This window comes from Calypte anna, chromosome 3, assembly GCF_003957555.1.
Source record: "Calypte anna isolate BGI_N300 chromosome 3, bCalAnn1_v1.p, whole genome shotgun sequence".
NCBI classification, from domain to species: domain Eukaryota; kingdom Metazoa; phylum Chordata; class Aves; order Apodiformes; family Trochilidae; genus Calypte; species Calypte anna.
Window position 1 is genome coordinate 31362821 of NC_044246.1, and position 24530 is coordinate 31387350.

Sequence of the window (24530 nt, forward strand, 5' to 3'; positions counted from 1 at the left end):
TCCTTCCTTCCTTCCTTCCTTCCTTCCTTCCTTCCTTCCTTCCTTCCTTCCTTCCTTCCTTCCTTCCTTCCTTCCTTCCTTCCTTCCTTCCTTCCTTCCTTCCTTCCTTCCTTCCTTCCTTCCTTCCTTCCTTCCTTCCTTCCTTCCTTCCTTCCTTCCTTCCTTCCTTCCTTCCTTCCTTCCTTCCTTCCTTCCTTCCTTTTTTCTTCCCAGTCCTTTGCTACCCCTCATGCCTATTCCTTTTGCTTCCTTTCTTCTTATTCTCCTGGATCTTAATAAAAACTCTACAAATTATGTGCTAAAAATGCTTTCAACATACTCGTTTTCCTTGAATTTCAAAACTTTCATTAGTTTCAGAGCATAACAGATGTCTTAACAGTTTTATTTAACATTAAAATAAAATTACTATCAATATCTATCTAACAAGCAATCTGGTTTCAAAAGTCATTTGTCCTTTGATGATGCAGTAACTCAGTGCTGGGGCAGGATGGGAATATAAAAGGGCTTTCTCTTTTGGATCAGATGCATGCCTACTAGAGTTTTCCAGTCTACTAGTGAAAGTGTTCTGACTTTTTTAACTATTAAAATGTGTAACATTTTGTACTGAGTCTACTTCACCAGTATAGATTAGGGGTTGACCTGCTGGAAAGCAGCTTGGTGGAAAAGGACTTCAGAGTACTGGTGGACAATAACTTATCCACGGGACAGCAATGTGCCCTTTTGGCCAAGAAGGCCAATGACATCCCAGGGTGTATTAAAAAGAGTGTCCAGCAAGTCGAGGGAGGTTCTCCTACCCCTCTACTCTGCCCTAGAGAGACCACATCTGGAGGATTGTGTCCAGTTCTGGGCTCCCCAGATTCACAGGGACAGGGATATACTAGAGAGGGTTCAATGGAGGGCTGTGGGGATGAACAGGGGACTGGAACAGCTGCCTTTTGAGGAAAGATTGAGGGACCTGGGGCTGTTTAGTCTGGAGAAAAGAAGACTGAGAAGGGAATCTTATTAATGTTTACAAATACCTGAAGGATGGGTGTCAAGAAGCAGGGCTAGTCTCTTATTAGTGGTAAGCTGCAGGACAAGGGGCAATGGATATAAAGAGGAACACATGAAGTTCCACCTCAATATAAGGAAAAATGTTTTTACTATAAGGGTGACAGAGCACTGGAATAGATTGCTCAGGGCAGCTGGAGAGCTTCCTTTTCTAGAGACTTTCAAGACACAGTTGGATGTGTTTTTGTGTGACCTGCCCTAGGTGGTCCTGCTTTGGCAGGCGTGTTGGACCTGATGATCTCCAGAGGAGATTCTTTCATTCTATGATTCTGTGATTCAGCTGCTGAGTGAGCCACAAGTGCTGTATTTCAGCAGTTTTATATTTAAGTTGGAAGTTATGTTTCTGACTTTTTAAAGTGATTGTGGAAAACTGTATTTTGGTTATAATCTTCATTATAACTATGGGTTGTTAGAAGGCAAAAACCAGTATAAGAAACAAGGAAATTGCTACCTTTCTTTTATGAAGAAAAAGAGTGATAAAAGTGTGAAAAAGAGTGATAAAAGCCTGGCCTAAGTAAGTGGGATGCTTTCTCACTGAGGTGCAAAGTCCAAGTTGTCAAAGTAGCAAGTAAACAGTTAAACTTACATCAGCAGAGGCTAGCATAAAACTGATGTACTGTTTCCATTGCTCTTAAGGTTTCAGAATAAGAAATGCAATGTGTGCTGTAGTGCTTTGTTCTAGCAGTAAGTTCTATACAAGATGGTTTAAAACCAGCCTTGAGTCAATTAAGGATTGATGTACAGGCTGGCAATAAGCTTACAAAAACAATAAAACACTGCAAAATGCTTGATGAGGGCATGAAGAGCTTTAAAGACTATCACACTATGGAGGCACAATACAACTGCCTGTAGAGCAGATCTTGATCCCAGGGCAAGCCCACTGTGTCTCCATGACCATGATGCAGGATAGTCATGAAAAGAAAATTGAGTACATTCCCTGCTTGGCTATTTATAAAAGTGCAGTTTTATAATGTGGTGATCTGAGATTACTTCTGCTGCTTCTTAAAGAGGAGATCCTGCTCTTACCAACCCACATGCACGTCCTTGTACTGTTGGCTGTGCATTCCTGCTCCTTTCACTAGTTCCCTTTTACTGTACAGCGAGTCAATTCAGGTCACTAGTCTGGTGGAAAACAAATTCAGCAATAAAAAGAAATAGTTTCCCAACAGATTAGACTTGAATCGACTCATTGTGTGATACTTGGGTATCACAGCATGATCCAGAAAGAGGTGAAGACAGCGCAACCTGAAGTGGAAGCTCTGCATAAGGGGACAGGATGCTGTGCTCTGAAGGCAGCGAGCTTTTAGAGTAGTTCCACTGTAACATGTAAGCCCAAGAACATACTACGGGATCAACTGAAAGGGAATAAATTTTGTTTGCTCTTCTGTTTTCAGTCTCACAACCCGCACTAGAGGCAGTGCTCTAGTAGCGTGCTCCAGGCAAATACTGGGACTGCTACTCAGTTTAGAACCCTCTGATTAATAACAGTCAGGCAAATGTGGTTTTATTTATGTAGAATAAGCACACACGTTCAAAAACTGTATGATCAGCCTCGAAACATACACTTGCCTGGAGGAGGTTGCTCTGGGGGGGTCTCCATTTCCCCCAATCCCCTTCAGGTGGGGCTCCCTGAAAGGCTACCCCCGACGGAGGGGACAGGGGAGGGGATGCAGCCTCACCCTTCCTTCCTGTAACCCGTGGGCTTGCGAGACCCGTGGCAGTGGGTGAGCTTCGCGGTGTGTGTGGCACGCACCTCCCTCTCCTCACCCCGGGGGCCGGCTCACTCTCGGAGCGCCCGTCCCGCTGCCGGGCTGAGGCACTTGCATCCAGCCCCGAGGAGGAGATATTTGAGCTCCCCCTACTCTCTCCGAGGCGCCTGGAACGTGGGCCTCTCTACCGCTCCCCCCACATCCCGCAGCCGGTCGGGGTGCTCGGCGGGGCCAGCTCCTCCTCCTCCTCCGATCCGCCAGAGGGCGGCCCAGCCCGGTCGAGCTGCGGCGCGGCGCCGTGCGGAAGCGGGTAACAGGCATGGCTGTGCTGCTGGAGACGACACTGGGAGACCTGGTGGTCGACCTGTACACGGAGGAGCGTCCCCGCGGTAGGAGAGGGATGGACCGGGGCTGGGGTCGCGGGTTTGCCCCTTGCGCGGGCAGATGAAAGCCCCGAATCAAGCAGCGGTCCGGCTGACGCAGCGTTTGCAGCCGCTCTCCGCGCCTTGATGGCGCCCGATCCGGTCAGGAAGCGCCGGGTTTTGACCGCCCGGGTCTGCCCGGGGCCGCTGCTGCCGTGCCCGGAGGAGACAGAGGGCCGGCTCGCTTCCCTCCGGCTCTCCGGGGCGGCTGCCGCCGCGGCTCCAGGAGCCGCTCTCGAGGTTTCGGACCGTTCGGGGAAGGAGAAGGGGCCGCTGGGTCGCCCGCGGCCCTGGTAGCGAGCTGTGGGCCTTTGGCTGGGGCTGTCGCAGCTTGAGGTTCCGCTGCCGGTACCGCCCCTCCTGAGGAACCGGGTTCCGAATTGGGGGGGTGCTTTAGTCAGCAGCCAACATCTCCTGGCATGGGTCACGTCGTAGCTCGGTCCTGGCATTCGATCCAAAGGAGTGCCAGGCTTTCCCTGGTTGTTAGCAGTCCCCGTGGGGCTGCGTATTCCTGTGTGCTTGAAATACTCACAAGCATCAAGTGCTGTTGGGAATTTTGGATTTTTAATTCTTACTGTGGGCTTATTATACGCGCGATGCGTATTTACTGAGGAAGTTGAGAAAATGTAATTAAATGGAAGGACATCTGTGATCTTCTTTTGTTACGTGTTTGTAATAACGTCGCCTAAAAAAAAAAACCGTGTATTTTTATATAAGTAATTGTATTTATTGTTCTCTGAATCTCTAGAGGTAGGCTTTAGGGAGGGAGGAAGTATTACCTCTCCTTGGAGCATTTCTCACAGCATTTATATGTTGTATGCTGATAAGGTTTAACACAATCTGCTGCAAAAACACTTCTCTGCACATTGAACTAGATATTTGTTATAGCTGTAACCTGTTTTACCTGGAGTATTTTATAGTAAATGTTGGTATCATTTCTTGCAGCTTGCTTGAATTTTCTGAAGCTCTGCAAAGTAAAATACTACAACTATTGCCTTATTCATAATGTACAGGTGAGTATTCTCGATTTCTTTTTATTTGTTTGTTTAGTTTCATAAGCATGAAAGCAATAGGTCATGTATTCTGCTTTGTGACAGAGGGATTTTATTATACAAACTGGTGACCCCATGGGAACGGGCCGTGGAGGGGAATCCATATTTTGGTAAGTCAAACTTTTTTGTTCTTTAATTGACAGAGAAGTTATACAGGGAAATAGGGATTCCAATTAGATTTTCTTCAGCTCCTTTGGTGTGGAATTATTGATGGGAAGTAAAAATGTTGAGGCATAAGCTTTTTTGGCTTTCATACCTAAAATACCTTTTTAACTCCTGTGCTGCTTTTGGTCATGCACGTTTTTTTTTATGGACAGTATTCTATCTCTTGGCCTTAGAAGCGAAGTTACAACTATCAAGTTGTACATAAATTTTAGTTTACTTAAAAATTAGAAAATACCTGTAGGTTTTGTTTTTCAAGGGATGCTTCAATAATTACGTGCTGTGTAGGAGGTATAATCATTAGTAGTTTGTCGCTTCTTCTCTTTGTGTAACAAAATGTATTTAATTGATTGGAAGGGGATTATAGAGGATATACTTGATTTCTTCTATCTATAAGAAAGTAATCCTGTTGCTCTAAAAGTTTACTTGAGTTTACTTGAATAGTGTTGAGCATGTAAACCACTTTTCTTTCTTGTTTAAGGTGTTTCCATTGATCATGCACATAAAAGTTGAAGAAATCATTCAAACAGCTAGGGTGGAAGTTAGCAAAGTACATATGTTCTAGATGATTCCTTTGAAATTGATATTAAAAGTGGGATTAAAATTGCAGAGCAAAACTAAACCTGGAGCACAGGGGAAAACAAGAGATGAGTAGCTCAGTTTGTGCAGACTCAGTGTTGCTAGGCTCATGTTGACTTTTACAGTGCTGGTCTGTTAGAACCTCTTAAATACAAAAACTTGGAAACCTGGATTTATGGATCACGACGCTGGTGATCCTTGAAGCAGTTTGGTTGGATTAAGCAGGCACAAGTCTAGGGGTACCTACCAGCTTGCCAAAGCTCTCTGCACATGGATGGATGAAGTTTATTTTGATACTCTTCTCTTCTATAAAGATTGGTCTTCTGAGGTTCTTAATTGTGGCAGTATAGTGCGATGAGGAGGTGGGAGATTCTGTTCCACTGTTATCATGGGGAATGGCAGTTTTTCTTTCTTAGTTGCTCAGTACTACTGAAGGCCATGAAATGGGAGTTTCTGTTCTGGCTGCTCAGGAAACTGATGCAGGCAAAGTTTGATTTCTTAGCAAAATGAGTTTAAACAGAACCCTGTCCTCAGATATGGGCCAGTGTGTGTCTTGGCCATGCCTTTGCCTCAGTTATGGAGTGAGACAAAATGTGTGATAATCAGGGTTAGGCTTAAAAAATTAAAAAGAATTTAACAATTTGTCATATCTAGAGTATCTCAAGTTACTGTATGCAGTTCTGTCATGGGATAGATATGTTTACACATAGATTTAGTGGCTTTCCATGGATTTTTGGAAGAGAAATCTGTGACAAATTATAATGTTTCTACAGTGTGTATTAACTTATTTTTACTGAACATAATTATCAAAATACATACTTCATGCATTAGAAAAATGTTATATGCTACGTTCAAAAACACACAAATACAACCCCCATGCCCACAAAAAAAAAACCTTTGGTGAAATGCCTTGGAGAAAAATCTGTTGTTTCCTATAATATGAAGTGAATCTTTTCAGTGTACAGGTCCTTAAAAATTTGTGAGGGTGAATGTAAATTCTGGTTTTATTTAAATGCAAATGTAAAGATTTTTAAGATGTTTTATTTACTGTTTCACAGCATATTTTTATCTCGGTGTTTAAATGTCCCTTGCCTAGTAACGTGCTTATTATATGTATTTTCAGTCAACTGTATGGTGATCAAGCTAGATTTTTTGAAGCAGAGAAAGTGCCGAGAATTAAGCACAAGAAAAAGGGAACCGTATCCATGGTGAACAATGGCAGTGATCAGCATGGATCACAGGTCAGCATACAGTGTTGGAAACTCTTGATGCGTGTTTAAATAACTAAAAAGAAAATTCCTTGAATTTACAAAAGAGTAACAATCAATCAACAATAATCAATCTCATCTAAATATCATTTTGTAACATGGTCAAAAAGCTGTAAAAAACCAGTCACAGATAAATATTTTGTGTAGTGTCCCAGGTGCCAGTGGGTGTTTTGATTACAAACAAGAAAGACATTGAAGTGCTCAGATTCAAATCCTGTTCTAGGTTTATTCTATAAGTTTTATTTGTTAGAATTCAGACCTCTGTATTTTTTCCTTTGTTTATTTCTGTTAATACCTTGATGTGATTTTTGTTGGTTTTTAGAATGGAAAAAATCCTATAGTTAAATGAAAGTGAAAAGTAAGGAAATTGGTTTTTATAATAATCTTAAAACTTTCTGGTTTTAACATTGTGGTAGTTTGAAAACTGAAATCACACCGCAGTTTCCTCTGCATGGCATAATATAAGTGTGCAATACAGTTTTAAGTTCATCATTTTATCCCCGTGCTGTTATAAAGCAGCTTTTGAAAGTTGTGTTGTTCCCTTTGCTGTCCCTGTTCAAAAGCACAAAGTTTTTGCTGTAGGGGTATTTAAAGCTTTAACCTCATAGAATGGTATTATTTCTGATTTATTATTTTAGATATGTTGTTGCTTTTATAAATTAAAACACCTCATTTGTAATATCCGTATGTTTTATTTTTTGAAGGAGGGTTCTTTTTAATAACGAAAGAGCAATTTTTAAAACCTAGTAGATGTTGTAATACATGGGATAATTTTGCTGCTTCCCTGTATTTTGTGTATAAATTGTTAGAATGAGGGGTTTAGGAAGAAGAGGTGACATTTATATTTACATTTAAGAATGCAGGCTGCTAGCATATACACAGGAATATGGGAATAAATGCACTTCCCCGAAACATTATTGCAGTTTCTTCTTTGGAGAAGGAAAAAAAAATCCAGTAAGGAGTAACGCGGAATTGGTTTAGAAATATAATGTAGATTGGTGTAGCCTATCCCAAATACTAACCAGTCTCACACGTGTTGCAGAGAATAGGAGTGAGAGGTTACCAGTCTGATAGTGGAGTATGATGTAGTGGTTATGTTCTCTTATCTGTGCATACCTGCTTCTTCCTCCTTCAGTCCTTATTGAACGTCCTTGATCTTTAATTTGTTACTCAGTGTTCAGTTGGTATCAATTTCTGTAGCTTCAGAAAAAAGAAACACCTGATTTGTGATACCTTTCAGTGCCAGTTCAAGCTGATCTAAGTTAATGCTACCGTATTTTAGTTCTCTCAGTGCTTTTGCATCTTGATTTTTGGTAGAGAAGATTTTGTGGTATAAGGGGATGAAGAAAATCGGGACAGCAGCAGGTTAAGGTAAAACTGTGGAAGCTTTTGCCAAAATTGTGAATATTTTGCTGAATGTAGCTTGATGAACAGGTTGTTTGAGCTCACAGCTCACTGCAGCACAGAGGAGTCTTCCTTCTCTTCCTCAGGCAGTGGCTGTGAGCTGTAGGTTGGCTCAACATGTTTTTGAGCTGGTGGAAAATGACCAACCTGCTACAGAGGTCAGGAAGAGTGTTGGGTTTTTTCCCCACTGGTTTCAGTGAGAGTTGTACCTCTTCTAAGGTAAAAATCAAGCCCTGATTTTTTCTACTTACTGTGACTGATTTTGTTTTGTGTTTTCTTTTTCCTAGTTTCTTATTACTACAGGGGAAAATCTGGATTACCTTGATGGTGTGCATACAGTATTTGGAGAAGTGACAGAAGGCATGGATGTATTGAAGGCAATTAATGAAACCTTTGTAGATAAGGATTTTATCCCGTACCAAGATATCAGGTGTGACTGCTTTTAATTTCCCTATTTGAGAAATACATTGTAATTAAAAAAATCCATCATTTTTTGGAAACTAGATTAATATAGTGATGTCAGGTGACCTGTACATAGTATGTTAAATACTCTTTTATTCTAGTGTTATTGGTACAGTAAGCAGGTACTAAAACAGCTATATAAGAAAATGTACACTATGTTTCCTTTACAAAAGCGTCAGAACCACTGTTTACAAGCATACAGTATGTTTGGCTGTTTGGGATATAACTGAGAATCAGTGGGGCTGGTTTCTTGTTTCTTGGGTAAAGAGTTCTATTTGCATGTGACTGATACTCATCTTGACTTTGCTTCCTATAAGGATAAATCATACAGTAATTTTAGATGATCCATTTGAAGATCCACCTGGCTTGTCTGTTCCTGATCGCTCACCAGAACCAACTAAGGAACAGCTGGATGTGAGTGTTTATGATAGCTTCTTGTGGGAAAGTTGGAGGGAATAATTAAATAAGCTTAGCCTATTAGTGGCCAGCACAGGCTTGTTCAAAATAAAAATTCTGTCTTTAACAGTTTGTCTGTCACATCTGTATCCTAAAACCCCTGCACATTCTTGGTGTAGGAGAGTAAGAGTTGCTCTTCTACTTTGCCTGCTTGAGTTCTGTTATGTCAAATGCTTGTTTATTATTTGGGACTATTGCTGTGTTTAGTCAAATAGAGCTATTTAATCTTTTGAGAAAAGTATAGAAGTGTGACTTGGGTGCTTGTGACTGTGGTGGACTTAGGTTGGAAAGCCATATTTTTGATTTTTACAGTGCAGTTAAGCAGAACATTCAGAATATTTACCTTTTGCGTTACTGTTTTCTTTTTGTATACTCAGTAAAAGACAAAATGGAATGAACACTTATTAATACTAAAATGCATACTGCAGTTTTCCTTTTAAACGTGAAATTGTCTATATTTCAGTGAAAGTAATCTTAGTTTTCTGAGCTATAGCTATACAAACATGTATACTGTTGTGTATTTGATGTAGCAGAATGAATTTGCTAAAAACATATTAGTAATTATCCATAATTTACTGCTAGCATGAAGTTATGGTGGTGGCTCTGTGAAATTATGTCCTCGTATGGCAACAGTTGTTTGAAGCAATGGATAAATTGATGAGAGAGAATATTGTTTGTTTTTAAGATATAATAACAAGATTTGAATTAGACTTTCATTGTATATCTGCATTGTGGTAGATCTCTGATGTACCTTCAGGTATGGTAAAAAGTATAAGGAGCTGAATAGCTCACTGCCAACTTCATAGAGATTTGGAAGCTTATACTTGGTTTTCTTTTCTGATAGCCTGTCTGAAGATACAACTTGTGGCATAGCAATAGCTGTAAGAAGGGCAGCATTCTGATGAGGACAAAAAAAAAATTAAACCTGCCTGGATGTATAAATACAGAGTTTTTGTTATGATATACTGCATTTAATATTGTATTAGACACTACAGATACTTGCAGCATTCCTTATCTTCATTTCTGGTAGGAGCTATCTAGACTAGAAATGAATTGACACTTACGATGAGATGTTGAGTATGAGATGGAAGTGTAGAAGAATTTAGGGTATCTAACTGAACATGGTTCATATTGGGCCTGAAAGTTCATAGCTAGTTCATAGTGCCTGAAACATGAGGCACTCCTTTTGTGAAGAACAAAATCTCTCTCCTTTTGTGAAGAACGGAGTGAAAGTCTGGTTCTCCAGAGATATGGTGCTTAAGCATTTTTCATACCTCAAAGGGTGAGAGAAGAGGTCATCCAAATAGTATTTGGAAAGTGGGAAAGAATTTTTGGCCACAGCTTCGTACTGAATAACTTTTTCCTTCATTTTCAGAGTGGCAGAATAGGAGCAGATGAAGAAATTGATGACATGAAAGGACGGTCTGCAGATGAAATTGAAGAAGTTCAGGCAGAAAAAGAAGCGAAAACTCGTGCCATTCTTCTGGAAATGGTATGTACAAGTTACATTAAGCCTAGGAGGATGTGTACTCTCTATCTTGAAATTGTGTATGTGATTATGATGTCATGGCTCAGATTCTGTGTGATTAAACATCTGTGGTACAATGGACTGAGCATGAACACTGGAGGTGATTTTCCGATAAAATCGGTGATACTTCATTTTCAAAGCCAGGATCAAAAGTGTACCAGTGAAAGCTTTATAAAAACTTAATAGAAATGCATCCAATTAAGAAACATAACATAAATAATATGCTGCTGAGTATCTTTAATCCTGGAAAAGGTTTTAACATTTGTGGGAAAGCACTGAGATAATCTCTTCCCAGTACATGTAGTGGCATTGGGATTCCTTCATTCATATATGTAATGGCTGTCTTCCTTCTGTGGGTTTAGTTGAATTTAACATTGATAAAGTTTGCACTTCCTCCTTACTTATAATGTTTGCTAACTGTTGGCAGTTGTAAACTTCATAGAATAACAAAAATTGTGAATAGGCTTTGTAGTTTTATCTTTTGAAAAAGAAAAAAGTGCATGCCCTGTTGGAGAATGGGTGAATCCATCACACTTTACAAGTACTAAAATTCAAATCTATGGTGAATAGTTTCCAGCAGACACTAATACCAGTGTCAGTCCAGACGTGGCCACAGTGTTGCAGAAGAACTCCAAGTGTGAGCTCTTGTTTTGCAGAGCAGTGGGGATAATGACCTGTTTTCCAGATAAGGTTAGCTAGAAAAGGCAAGTGGGGTATGTGAGCTAACAAAGTGATTTTTCTGTGAGTATTGCTGGGCAGTATGCAGTAGGGAGCTGTGTTACATGAGCTGTGTTACATGAGCTAAGTGCCCTGCTAGTGTCACTGATTTGAAAAACTTCAACTATTAGTTCCACTGTTCTTTTGTCCAGTTACCTTCTCTGAGAACATCATGTGCTTAAACTTTTTTTGTGTTCTCTTGTGGAATCTGCTTCTTAGTTGTGTTAATTTGCTTCTTTCTGCTATCAAACTAATATGCATTACCTTTTTATTAGCATATTGAGTAAAAGATGAAGTGTTTAATACCACTGATCTTTGTTCAGGTTTTAAAAAGAAGTACTGCAGTTCAGCAGGAGATGGTGCATGTATTTGTGTTTTTATCAAAGGTTGCAAGCTCCAAAGTTGTCTATACTGTAAGCAAATTTTTTTTCTTAGTAGGCAGGAGTACTGTCTCCTGTCTTTCTGCACAAAAAGGTATAATTTTTTAACATACCATACTATCTTAAATTTAAGCTTATCCTAGCTGTTGTCAGATTTCAAGGAAAGGTGAGTTTATCCTAGGTACAGAAAGAGACTAAGAAATTTATCCAGTCCTTTTTTATTTTTATAACAGAGTTGCTCCTACTGTCAGCTTTCAGAACTGTGTATTTGTTATGTTAGGAACAGGGAAAGCAAGATAGAAAGTATTTGTGACTTTAATGAAGTCCCAGTGGTGGAACTGCAAATAGATCATCGATTTTGGGTGCCATGGAAGATGCTTCCTCTATGATACTGAGTAGGAAAAATATTTTATTAAATTTTAGTTTTGTGATAGGAATGTATCTGAGATAATCCAAAAGAGGTGTTGCCAGTGTGCCTGAGGCAATAAAATTTAGAGAGCTTTAGGGCAGAAGTGATGAAAGTTTTTTTCTGTATGCCACAGGTGGGAGACTTACCAGATGCAGAGATCAAGCCACCAGAAAATGTACTGTTTGTTTGTAAGCTGAATCCTGTGACCACAGATGAAGATCTTGAGATAATATTTTCACGATTTGGTCCCATTAAAAGGTAATTATTGAAAAATAAAAAGGAAACCTTCCTTGTTGAAAATGAACTTGACTCCTTCCAGTCGATTTGGATTTGGCTATGAAGTAGTATTCTGGTGTCTCTGAAGATTTGTCCCATGCCTTCATGTATTTGGATAGAGCCCACATCAATGGTCAAATAAAGTCAGATCTAGCTAGCTGAGTATCCTGTCCCAGCAGTGGTTTTACTTGAAAGCCTAGGGATTGTAGGAACAAGGAAAGCATTTGATACTGTCCCCAGTGTCTTATCACTCCTTTCAGCAGTTTTATCTCGGATGCTACATGAGCTAGATGCACTCTCTGGAGTTTTCTTTTCCATGGGAATATGTATGGTTTTGGACTCTGCAGCTTTGAACCTGGGTTCTAATAGTGCCAGCTGATTCCACTTGGTACTGGTATCAAGATATGATGGGCAGTGTACATAATTCTAATCCTGATCTGTTGCTTCCCTAGTGCACATTGCAAATGTTTCACCTTAATACCACACGTCCTGCCCTTGTTGCCTGTCTGACCTCCTTCTCATGTCATAAACAAGAGTGTGGGCAGACTGATTTAATAATGTATTGTTCCCATTTTGTGTGTACTGACTCAATACTTTAGGTTTCTTATTTTTGACCAGTAAACTGCCTGATAAGAAAATGGCTCCTAAAAAGGTGCTTGCTTAAAAGAGACAGTTTGTTACATGGTGTCTGTTTAAACTTTTGTTAAAATGACAGAAAAAACAGAATTTGAAATTTCCTGTCTTGCATTAATGAAATGTAAAACCCAGATTAATTTTAAACATTTTCAATTAATCAAAAAATCATCCTGAGTTCTACACTTCATGTTACCCACTGGTGAGTTAAGTGTAATAATTATTCAACTAATGTCACATGCATTTTTTTTTGTGCAGACACCCCCACATCAGTAGGGGTCTCAGAATGAAGTGTTTTAATACCTTCAGGCTGGTGGTGGGTTTGGTTTGGTTTTTTTTTGTTTAACCATTGCTCTCCCTTTTAAGCAGTGCTTGCATGTTCTGTTTTTTGCTCCATGACCATTGACATTTTTATTTTGTATCAATTTTTCAGCTGTGAAGTGATTAGAGACTGGAAGACTGGTGAATCTCTTTGTTATGCTTTCATTGAGTTTGAAAAGGTATGTTTTTTAGGTACACTGTATGTAGATTCTGCTTATAAAAGTTAATTTTCAGTGTACTTCCTCTAGGGAAAAGCAATTAAATCTTCTGTTGTGGGGTAGTTAATATTTTCTTTTACTGATTTAGTTGCAGAAGTTGTAGGCAGTAAATGAAGCAAATATTTAAGTCTATCTGTTCAATCAGGCAATACAGATATGTTCTTAGGATATCTTGAAACCAATGGGAGGGGAGTGGGTTCCTTTTTTTTTTTTTCTTCTCCCAGAGCAGAGTAGAACTTTAGTTAAAGAAGGAAACGTTACCAGAAAAAGGAGTCATGCTGTGTAAAGGGAGGAAGGTGTATGAAAAAAGGCAGATGGATGTAGGGTCATATGTTGGTCTTGACATGCTTGTTTGTCAGCATGTTGCTCTTACTGTGAGATTGACAGTAAAAGTTCTCGATGGTGAATCTTGTTGTTTGTATATGAAAATCACTGTAATCTGGGAGACACTGGGAAAGTGTTCTCATTTTTCTTTAGCTTACTTATTTACTTAAAATGGAGCTTTTATTTGTCTTTTTTTCCTTCTTTGTCTGAATGTAATGCATGTGCAACTGGATTGACAAATTTTTAAAGCAGTGAAATGAACTGAAGAAATGGAAATTGAGGTGCTTACATTTGGACAAAGCATAACTATTTCTTTTGATGTGGCACAATGCAAGAGCTGTTGTGCTTTAGACAGTTTTAGAAAAAAAAAAGGTATACAATTAAGCAGTTGAATTTGTTCATTGACTACTCCTGTGAAATAATCATGAACCAAAATTTTCTGAAAACTAATATCAGGAAGAAGACTGTGAGAAAGCCTACTTCAAAATGGACAACGTGCTGATAGATGACAGACGGATACATGTGGATTTTAGCCAGTCTGTTGCAAAGATTAAGTGGAAGGGAAAAGGTAGGTACACTTGTGCTTCTTTGACCCTTATAACTGAATAAGCCATGGTTTCTGGATTATACATATTATATAAAGAGAGGCAGTTATGATCTTAAATAATGTCATCTTTGGGGACATAATTTTTCCTTGTATTATAGTGAACAGAGCAACACAGTTGCTAGCTCTTCTTTGCACTTTCCGTAAGAAAGAGTAGAAAGGTTTTCTGCTGTTATATTAGCACTACATTGCTATGGGTTGCTGTTTTATCATGTGTTTTTGTCAGTAAATGGCTTGTTCCTCTCAAGCTTAAAGTGATATTTTTTGATATTACTTATCAGTAAAATACTGTGGCAGTACACTGTTACTTTCTTTTCCTTATTTACCTGGGTATACACAAGAAAAAGTCAGTATTCAGGCCAGGAACTTTCCCCTCTTTAACTCCTGCAGACCAAGCATATTGCATAGCAACCTGTATGTTATAAAGCCCCATTTCAGATTTTTGAGGATGCTGTGGAAGGAAAAAGATGGTGGGTGAGGTAGATGCAGTGGTTATTTGGTTGCTGGGGATGTGAGGAAAATACTGGACTTGGAGAGGTGAGTATCCATGGCAGCTGAAATGATCCTGTGTGTCTTTGACTGAAAATGCAGTCTGCCCTTAATTGTTTTCATGTGTTTTCTCCAGATTGGGGCTAGTCATGGACAATGAAGTACTAGAACTTGTCCTAAACAGAGCTTAGATAATTATGTAATCTGTAGATCTATACAGATTTGTGGCAGATTGCATATAGATTACATACATATTCCATGCAGTGCATGACTATATGGAAAACATTACTTTATCTGAGTTACGTAGAACTAAATTGTTCTTTAATATTGGAAAGCCAACTGTGTTGTCGTCTTGCTGTGCTTACGTGGTACCCAAAAAATGACTGAGATGAAGTACTGTCCTTACCCCCTCAGTAGCTGTTTCTGACCTCTCCAGTTAATACTGCAGTTTTAAGAATGACCGTGAGGTGGCAGCACGTTGCTGTCGAACAGTTTATTAATACCTAAGCCGGTACATCCAAGTGGATGGATGGAAAATGGGATCTGTCATGTCCCTCTTTAGATCAAGACATCTTTTTTTTTTTTTTTCCCCAAATGTTCCATTTGAATTCCTGTAGCTTTCTGAGAAGTTTCTCTTTGTGCAGCCCAGAGGAGAAAGCCATTTAATAATGATAACAGTCTGCAGGCTTTCGTGGTAACAGAATTTTAAGTGGTGTAGCATAGAGCCCTCTATCAAAGTAGGACTAGTTGCTAAATCCTGTTTTGTGATCCTTTTCATGTGTTGTCTTCACTGGGTATGAGTAAGGCCTATGGTGTTTAATGGGATCTGCAAGCAAGGTGAAAGCAGAAACTCACAAATTATCCTACTCTGTTCTGCTCTGTTTCCCAAATGTCAGTGTTGGTTCTGAAAGTGTATTCTGCTATGAGTCTCTGTATGGTTATGAAGAACCCTTGAATTCATAAGCAGAATTTATTGATAGGTGTGGGTCTTGGTTTTGTGTTGGTTTTGGGTTTTTTGTTGGTTTTTTTTTTTTAATTAATTGTATATATTTTTCTGTGGACAGGTGGGTGTTATACCAAAGACGATTTCAAAGAATATGAAAAGGAACGTGGCAAATCTTCAAATCTTGCTCTGAAAGAGAAGGTAAAGCCAAAGCAGGAGTATCCTTTTCTGGTAAAAGGTATTTTTTGCATCACGTGAAGCCTATGGAAAAACCTGGTAGAGCCTAGTTTGATAAACAGGAGTTTGCTCCTCAGGTTTTATGTTCTGGTATTTACTGATAAAGTAGCAGGTGTGTCCTTAACCAACACCATCAGTGCCAAGTATGACCTTGTGCTGGATGAGGATGTAGAAGAGTCTCAAGCAAGTCAGTCACACTCGACTAAAAAACAAAAGAAGAAAAAGCACCACCACTCTGAAGATGAAGAGGATGACAAGAGGACCAAGAAATCTAAGGTACTAACCTCTTCATTCATTCATTAACTTTATAGCTGTTGTTCTTCATATATTGTTCTTCAATAAGAAAAGACAGGAAAAAGAAGTCAGATCTTTAGCTGAGGACATGACGTGCAAAGTCCCTTAAAGTGCAGCAGCTGTAAATGTAGAGAGGGCTGATGTTAGAATCTGATTATGGTGGAGACTTTTCATATCTTCCTGGACTTTTGAAGCTTGGTGTGTCCAAATGGCTTTTTGCCAAAACATCCTGAAAAGGCAATGTAGCCTCTCATAAAGGAGAAGATCTTCAGTACTTTGAACCTGCTATTTGTATATTCCCAGTCATAAACTAGTAGTTAATCATATTTCATGAATTCAAACTATTGCTCATTTTCTTGCCAGACCACCAAGTTGGCTTTTTCCCTTATGGAATCAGAAACACAATCTCTCTGCATGATCCTTTTTTATGTTTCCTTAACTATTTTAGAAGCATTTTTGTAAAATGCATATGCAGGTTTGCTTGCATCTGTATTGTGCAAGCGTGTGTCACTGTCAGACTCTGACTGCAGAGGAGATCCAGAGAAGACAGCAGTTCTGTCATTCATTAGTTCTGCTGCATCCTGTCAGGTCAAAAGTCCCATGTTTCTCTGAACTTGGGGTAATCAAGATGTTGATGTTTCATGAAAACAATGTCTGCAGTGATAAAGTACAGGGTTAACCACCATTGAAGTGTGAGCATTAGGGAGAATTGAGCTAAGCTGAAAAAAAACCAAAAAACAACAAACCCCAGTGTTTTCACAATGCAAGTTTTATGAGTGAGAATAAAGCTTTTTTCTAGAGCTTTGGAGAAAGTGATATGACTCCAGCCCCAGTAATTAAGCCATTGTCCCAGTGTGAGTTTTGAGTGCTGCTTTTGAGCCCTGTCTATACAAAAGCATGCCTGATTTGGTTGTTGCATTGCATCACTTCTTGCTGTGATGCTAAAAACCACCTTTTCTCATAAACATTAGCAATAAAGTTTTTGCAATGCCACCAGTAAGCCCTATGGCTTATTTCTGGTACTTTTTATCACTGGTACTGGGTCTTCTTATCACTATTGTTATATTAATTCAGCTGGGACATTTGGGTGGAAGAAAGGAACTTGTTCAGATACTTAAAGTCTGTATCAGAGCATATAGATGCAAGAGGTCTGAATTAATGTTGGTTTAGACTTCCTCCTGTCTTTTTGGCTGGTTGACATTTTTACTTTAACATTTTCAAAACAGATATTTGGGGAAGTAGTCTTTGCTCTTAATGGTTCAGAAAGTACATGTGTGGAACTGGCTGATTACTTTATTAGCAGAGAATATTTTAAAATTGTACAGCCATCTCTGCCCTTGCAGGCTGCACACCAAATACTGGCAGCAACAGGCTCTTAATCTATGTATGTTACAGTTGTTAAAAGTGAGCTGCAAGATACATCAGCCGTGGATTTGGTAGGACAAAAGCCTGAGGACAGGATTCCAGTTGCTATTTCCAGGTTCTGGAAAACAGAATTTTCTAGTTCTTGACTCTGTGATCTCTTCTGTGTCTCTGTATATTTTTTTGTGATGTAGTCATCTGCACCTTTTGTAGTTTGTTCCTGTAGTTTACTGCTGCTGTATTCTGGTACTGCTTTCTGTCCCACTGCTTTCCTCTATGTAGTTCATCTCTACCTGTTCTGGTGTAAATAGCTTAGCCTTCTTGTGCTCTAAATCACAGGTGAAAGCTTACTTCTATTCTCTGAGGCCAAGCAGCACAGTTCCCTCTTGGAGCTGTGAAAATGAATTTATAGGAAGAACATTTCTCTGTGACTGTACTTGAATATCTTTTTTAGTATGTACTGTGTAGTATGTATGTACTGATCAGTATGCACTCAGTCCAACTTAGAGATTCAGTGTCTTGAGCATGGCCCTTTCCAGATAAAATCTGCAGGAAGCTTAGCTGACAAATTCTATTTAGCCTATACAAAATGTAATTTTTTTTTTTTTTTTGAGATTTATAATTTAGGGATAATCTGGAGAACTCATACAAGAACAGGGGAAGATGACAGATTCTTGAAGGAGAATATGTGCACTGTGAATACCAAGACCAGCACAAAGTATAACTGTATGGAAACTTTTGATAAATGGTAGCATTTTCAGTATAGGCAAAGAAAGAATTTTCCATTAACCCTATTTTGGAATATATTTGAGGTAAGAACTTTAAAACAAACCAACAGACCTTCCACAAGTGATTGGCCTAAGACCACAATAGCCATACTTTGTACATAAACTTCCACCCCAAGCCCCTAGTGTGGCAGAGAGGGGTTCTCTGTTTTAACTAACAGAACAGAGTCTTATAATGGGAAGTTCTGGCAACTGAAACTACAGTTTGTGCTACCAGCTCCAGCTATGACTGGAGGGGTTTTATTTTCTGAATAGTTTCCATGATGTTGAGCTGTTTTTCTGTTCTCTTGATGTTTTAGGGTTTTTTAAAAATTTCTTTAGTATATTTTGACTCACCCTTTTCTTAGTCTGACACCCGTTTCCTGAATCTTCAGCCTCTGTGTTGATATTTTAAGAATATATTTTTTAATATTGTGCTGTTTGACTTGATTCCAGAAGGTAGAAGAGGTAGGTTCTTGTGGCTTGCTTTTAGTACACAACAGGATGTGGGGTCTGGAGCAGGAGACTATGTGTATGTCTCTGAATAGGATTTAGTACCTTTTTTTTAATATTTTTTTTCTTCTGCTTGAGGTCTCTATTATGACTTTGTCCCTTTTCCAGTTTTCTCTTTATTTTTTGGTTCCTTGGATTTCATTTATTGATTTGTGTAAGATAGCTGGATCAGTGGAGGAGTATAGCATGTCTAATGGGTTTTTGTGAGACATATGGGCTTCCTCACTTTCAGGTGTTTGTAGTGCATGATTTTTGCAAAGATACTGATTTTTCTAGTTTTAATTTCCTGTCCTTACTGCTTATTGGGACATTGATCAAACTTTTCCATCAGTAAAAGGAGAACAAAGCCTGAAGACACTGTCCCTTAGTTTTTTTCTTCTTCTAACCTTTAAGTACTGTGCTTAAAATAAATGTAGAGGTGGCGTTATTTGTTCTGCTTTTGTGGTCATGGTATTTCTAGATGATGTGACTGCAAGTGCAGTTTGGCAAGTTACTACTTTTGGCAAAGTCAGCCCTGAACTTCCAGAGAAGTGTCTTTCCCTCTTCTCTTATTCCCTTCTTCATGTGTGTTCACTAACACAGTGCAGGAGCAAGAACAGGGGTGATAACCACTTACTCGTTGGCTGATAAGTGCCTGTGGTCCTGGATTGAGAAATATGGATTTAATCAGTAACAGAGAGCCTGTTTTGAAGTAGGAATAGATTTTTTCATCTTCTAATGGGAAAACAGCATGTTTCTGACTTGGATAAGGCATAGAAGATTTCATTTCAAAACACTGTTAGTAGTAGTAACTTAAGGGTGTTTGAAACATTGACTTTCTGCTGTGCCAAAGACTTGATAAAGGTAAAATCTTATTTAAGAGGAAAAGTAACTGATTTTTTGGGGAACTAAGGTGCAATCCATTCTGTTAATTCAGATGACTACATTACTTTTCTTTACACTGTGATCACATTAGCTACTGTGATGAACAATTCGTGGCACTTTCAGACTTGCCCTGTACACCTATACCCAAAGTGCTTTTGTGAAGGTAATTGTTCTTAGCTGGCTCCAAGGCTTCTTAAAATCTTTTCAGCAAGTTTCCCCTTTCTGTGGAATTCAGCATGGGCTATTTTTCTTCACTGACCTGTTCCCCACTCTAACTTGGGCAGTGTCTGTCTCCAGTGGTGGCTTGGTAGATCTTTGAACTGAGTGCTGTTCTACTTTTCTTCATTTCTCCTTATGCTGGGAGGTGGCTTCAGCAAGAAACCAGCTAAAAGGCAGCAGTTGCACCAACCCCACTGTCATTGTTCTGGCCAATATTTTGTCTCCTTCCTCTCTACTCCACCAGCAGTCTTCTCATGTTTAACTCAGACCCTGCCACAGAGGGGCTTGAAACTCATCCTCTTGGTCAGAAAGATGGAGACTGAAGCTTTTGGGTAGAAGAATAATATAGCTGTGTATCATTCTGAAGATGAAGGGACATACTATTGATAAATACTTGAAATCACCACTCCTTTTTGGTGGATTCAGATATTAAAAGTTTATAGAAGTGGAATAAGCATTTGGCCACTAGTAAGATTACTGTACCCAGCAGCAGCAGGACTTTTTTGTTAAGTAGTTAAAGATCAAATCTGTGATTACTGATGTGTGTCTTGGTCCAGAGACCAAGTTGCTCACTTTAACTCTAATATGTCAGCATTATCTACATAATTTTAAAGGTGGTATTAGCTCTGGGTGTTTGCTCTGAGAGCCATCCTGATCACTTCCTCTCTGGATAAAAGCTCTGCTTCGAGTAGTTAGCTTTTTTTTACTATTTGGAATAAATAAGGTTTGCTTGTGTGTACATGCAGTATATGTTTTAGCCATACAATTGTGAATGCTATTGTCACAAGTACATATTTAGAAAGGTGAACATAGAGACATATCTGAAATGAGCAAAGACTGTGTAATTTAATGCAGCCATTTTTTTCATAGTTCATAATGATCTGTGTTTAATAGTGGTATTAAAATCCAATAAAATAAATATCTCCTACAGCATATAGTGATACTAAACTTTCAAGTGATGGTACCCTCAAAACAAAAGTGCCAACCACTGTATTAATAGCAGGCTGTGTATCTATCTTCCTGTGAGATCCTGAAGCTCCTCTTGTATTAATGGTTTCTATAAGCGCTTGAAAATATTAGAGATTCAGATATCAAAACTCAGGTTGTGAATTAAGAAAATCTTTAGAGTTGCTTGGAATGAAATGGAAACTTTCTGTGTGATCTTTTAAAATTGCTTTGGTGCTGTGGCCTGTATGGGTGTTGGTGTCTCCACGTAGTCATTTTAGCATGTGCTCTGCCATAATCTTGTTATTGTGATATTTTGCAATCTGTGTAATTAAGCCATTTTTCCTTCCTACTTATCAGTTGTCTCAATGGTTTCATACTGTACACTTCATGCAACAAGTAGAGCAGGTGTTCTACTGACAGCAGCTCCCCCTTTGTTACATAAACCTCATTTCTCCAGAGTAAATCTGTTCTGTGCTCTTGAGCCACTCAGTCAGCATGCTTAATAATAATATGCAGAAAGCCAGGGAAATTAACATTTTCCCATTACTTGTTGCTTTGAACTTTCAGTCTTTTTTTTTTTTTTTTTTTTTTTAGGGTTTTGTGTGTCTGCTGAAACACCATTATGACTTGTAGTACGTAGTGTTGGTCTCTCTTTTTTAGGCCATTTAAAATTACCCCTTAGAGTTTACTAGGTCTGTGTGAGTGTATCCTTGTGTGTTTTCCATATGGGTTGTACACATCAGCCTGCAAAATATAACTGATTTTTTAATTAACTTGACTGTACATTCAAAATTATTGGATTTTCCATATTGCCTTTTCTTGTGGACTCCTACCTTCAAGGAAGTGAAGTAGCTTGCATGTATGTGTGTTGGGTGTAGTTTTGGTCTTTCTAACTGTGTACTTTGTTTTTTTCAAGGCCTGGAATTCAGGCCATTAAGGATTATAACAGGCAGGTCCTAAGATGTGTTCTGCATTTTCATAGCACTGGAATGCCCGTGGGGCTTGAGTCAAAACTATGATCAAAATACCTCTGTTGCTTAGATAAGAAATCAAAATCTAAATCTGGCTTAGAAGCATGTGTGATGCTTATGAAAAGTTTGCTAATATCCATCTGAGTTGGATCCTTGATAAAACCATTTGCTAAGCTCCTTAGGAAACAGAAGCAGCAGCATGCCTGACAGCTACTTTTTTTCCCATAAAAGTGGACCAAAGCTGTAAGCTTATTTTCTTCATACAGTTATAAGTGGGAGCTGTTTAGATGTTCTCCTTTGAACTCATGGTGTGAATTTGTTCTGGGTAGTACCAGCCTTAGCTAATGAGCAGGCCGTGCTTGACTCTCTTCTACTTCCCTTTATGTGTTTGTATATTTTTCCCTTTTGTCTGTAACTGTGCAATTCCTTTAACAGGATTCTGATAGAAAACATGAAGGAGAACGCTCTAGAGAGAAGATGAAGAGTGAGAAGAAAGACAGACATCGGAGCCGCAGCCGATCTCCTGAGAGAGAGCACACTTCCAGCAAACAAAGGGACAGATACAAAGAGGACTTCCGAGTAAGAGACTGGGATAGAAAAGCAGACAGAAGCAGAAGTCCTAAGAAATCAAGAGACAAAGAGAGGTCCAAGTACAGATGAAGGCTGAGGAACAGACATGGTGAAACTAAAATATGTTTTCTTCCAGTATTTCCAGTGTTTTCTTAAATGGATGTGCAGTTACTGGAAAAAAGCAATTGCCTTCTGTTGGCACTTTGGTTGTATAATTCTATGAATGCCCAGTGTATGACTGTTGAAGAAAGCCTTGATTTCAAAGAGGCTGCTTCAATAAAGTATTTCATATCAGTGAAATGGTTCGAGTCTCTGATAAGGAATGTTGTCTACAGCTTTTTGGAAACATAAGCCAGCACTAACAAATTAATCCCCCTTCCCCACTGTAAAGAGATTTGCAGGGCATACCTCCTTTCTACAAGGAGGCTGTATTTATCTTTCAGCATTTTCAGATGCTATGTGATAGGAGTCCTGGGGAGACAGAAATGCTTTGTGCACACTCCTTCCAGAAAGTAGGCAGATACCATTTGTGTATGAATAATCAAAACTCAATTTTCTTCCTTTAAAATTAAGCGCTTCTAGCTGGCTTAGTCCTGTCAGCTCTATTTGCTGGCACCACTGTGCAACAATGGTTCAAGTCACTACTGAAGTGCTTGCCTTGACAATGGAAGTGCTGCACCACACTAAATCAATAGCACTCTGCTCTCCTGTTTACATGGATCACCTGGTGTCATGGCAGTGCTGAAGGATGCCTCTCAGAACTGAGATTCACTTGTTACTTGGCCCATTTGGACTCTGTACAGTGTCAGGGGAATCCAACTGCTAAGATGCCAGGCAGGTTATGTTGGGTGGGTAAGAAAGAAGAATGTTGTCACTAGAAGAATTAGCAAAAAAAAGCAGAATTTGTAACCTGCATTGTGTTTGCCAAAGCCTGGATGGGATTAATTTTCAGGTTTCCTGGCAGAACTAGGTCAGTTTTAATAGCTTTTCATCTGCAGAGGAATGCATGTGATGTTATTCAAAGCCTTTCTAGTGAAAGTTGGGAGGCTCTTCAATGCCTGGCTTGCTCAGATAAGCAAGACCTTGCCATTTAAACAGTGTTAGCCAGTATCCATACATTTTAAGAACATGTATGTCCTGTTTCTGTCCAGAGAAGAGATCTTGCGGTGTCAGGAGGATGAGACATGGGGAATATATTGGTCTTTTCTTCGTGCTATGGAATGTGTGATGACTTGGAGGCAGTCTGCTTTGATGAATAAATACAACTTTTCTAGTTTTGTGATTGTGTTTTTTATTATATTTTCTGTAGTGTCTGGTTATGATGTGTAATGAGATTTTATAATTTGATACCCCTCACTGAAACATCATCTGCAGGACAAACTAAAAATCAAGGCAGTCAAGAAGAGTCACTGCAAGTTGCTCTGCACTGGGGAGCCAGCAGCAGTTCTGCTCTGCCTGGTTAGTGCATCTGAATGGGCTGTGTGCAGAAACTGATGAAAAACCTTCTGTGGAAGGCTGCTACTAAAGGAACAAAAGCATCTCTTTACTCCATGGCAGAAAATTCTGATGATGCAGGACAAGCCAGATGCCCAGGATATCTAGACCCAAGCTGAGCAAGGATAGTGAAAGGTATTGTATACAGGGATGTGCTTTCCAACAGCATCCACTCAGTCTTTGGTTCGATACAGATTGTGTTTGGCTAAGCATCTGCCTTTTGCTGAGTCTCTCTAACTCTTGCATGCTTTAAAGCATGGAACTAGAAATCCAGTGCTTCCATAACTGTATCCTTACAAAATGTCTCTAAGCCGCTGGGCGTCTGCAGGGACCTGTGCAGTCCTTACAGACTGAGCAAGAGTGCTGGGACTGCTGTCCCAGAGGAAAAATAAACAGGAAGCCTGCTCTTAGGAGTCTGTGGGGGTGGCTGGGGCTGAAGACTGCTCACTGTTCTGTCAAGAAAGATTCTGTCCCCAGCCTGAACATAAGAAGACTTCCAAAGAATTGTTCTAGACCAGGATATGATGCGTTTGGGGTAGTGCTGCTGAGGCAGTAGGTTTTCTGTAGCTCTTCCTTCTTTTTGCCTGCTTTGTTAAGAAAAGTTATGTGCTGCTATGCTGTCCTTAGTTCTTTCCCATTGCACATTTTAAATGTGCAAAAAACATTGGCCAAATTTAACAGGAATGTGGAGATGCTAAAGCACTTAACTTCTTGCTGCTTTTAGGAAATGGCAGTCACAGGAAGAGAAAAAAGCTGAGTTCCTGGTGAACACCGGGGGTCCACTTGTGGGAGAGATAATAAAAGTGAGTCAACAGCACGAAGAGTTTCATCAGGCTTCAGCCAGCCCCCACAGTTCTGTGGGACCCACGCAACTTTCATGTTTGAAAG

The 24530-nt window shown here is 39.4% G+C and overlaps 1 protein-coding gene across 1 annotated transcript; it reads left to right on the forward strand.

Moving 5' to 3' along the window:
• Positions 1-2813: 2813 nt before the first annotated feature.
• On the forward strand, positions 2814-23427 carry PPIL4 (peptidylprolyl isomerase like 4). The gene is made up of 13 exons (XM_008496916.2): positions 2814-3148; positions 4127-4194; positions 4279-4343; positions 6098-6215; positions 7934-8076; positions 8426-8522; positions 9940-10056; positions 11732-11856; positions 12941-13007; positions 13827-13938; positions 15528-15624; positions 15781-15919; positions 22014-23427. Exons 1-13 carry the CDS (start codon positions 3079-3081, stop codon positions 22236-22238), a joined length of 1443 nt encoding a protein of 480 aa, XP_008495138.2. The 5' UTR covers positions 2814-3078; the 3' UTR covers positions 22239-23427.
• Positions 23428-24530: the final 1103 nt, after the last annotated feature.

Coding starts and splice junctions, on each gene's coding strand:
- PPIL4 (XM_008496916.2), top strand. CDS start 3,079: ATGGCTGTGCTGCTGGAGACGACACTGGGAGACCTGGTGGTCGACCTG. Junction 3,149..4,126: donor CACGGAGGAGCGTCCCCGCG/GTAGGAGAGGGA, acceptor CATTTCTTGCAG/CTTGCTTGAATTTTCTGAAG. Junction 4,344..6,097: donor GGAGGGGAATCCATATTTTG/GTAAGTCAAACT, acceptor ATGTATTTTCAG/TCAACTGTATGGTGATCAAG.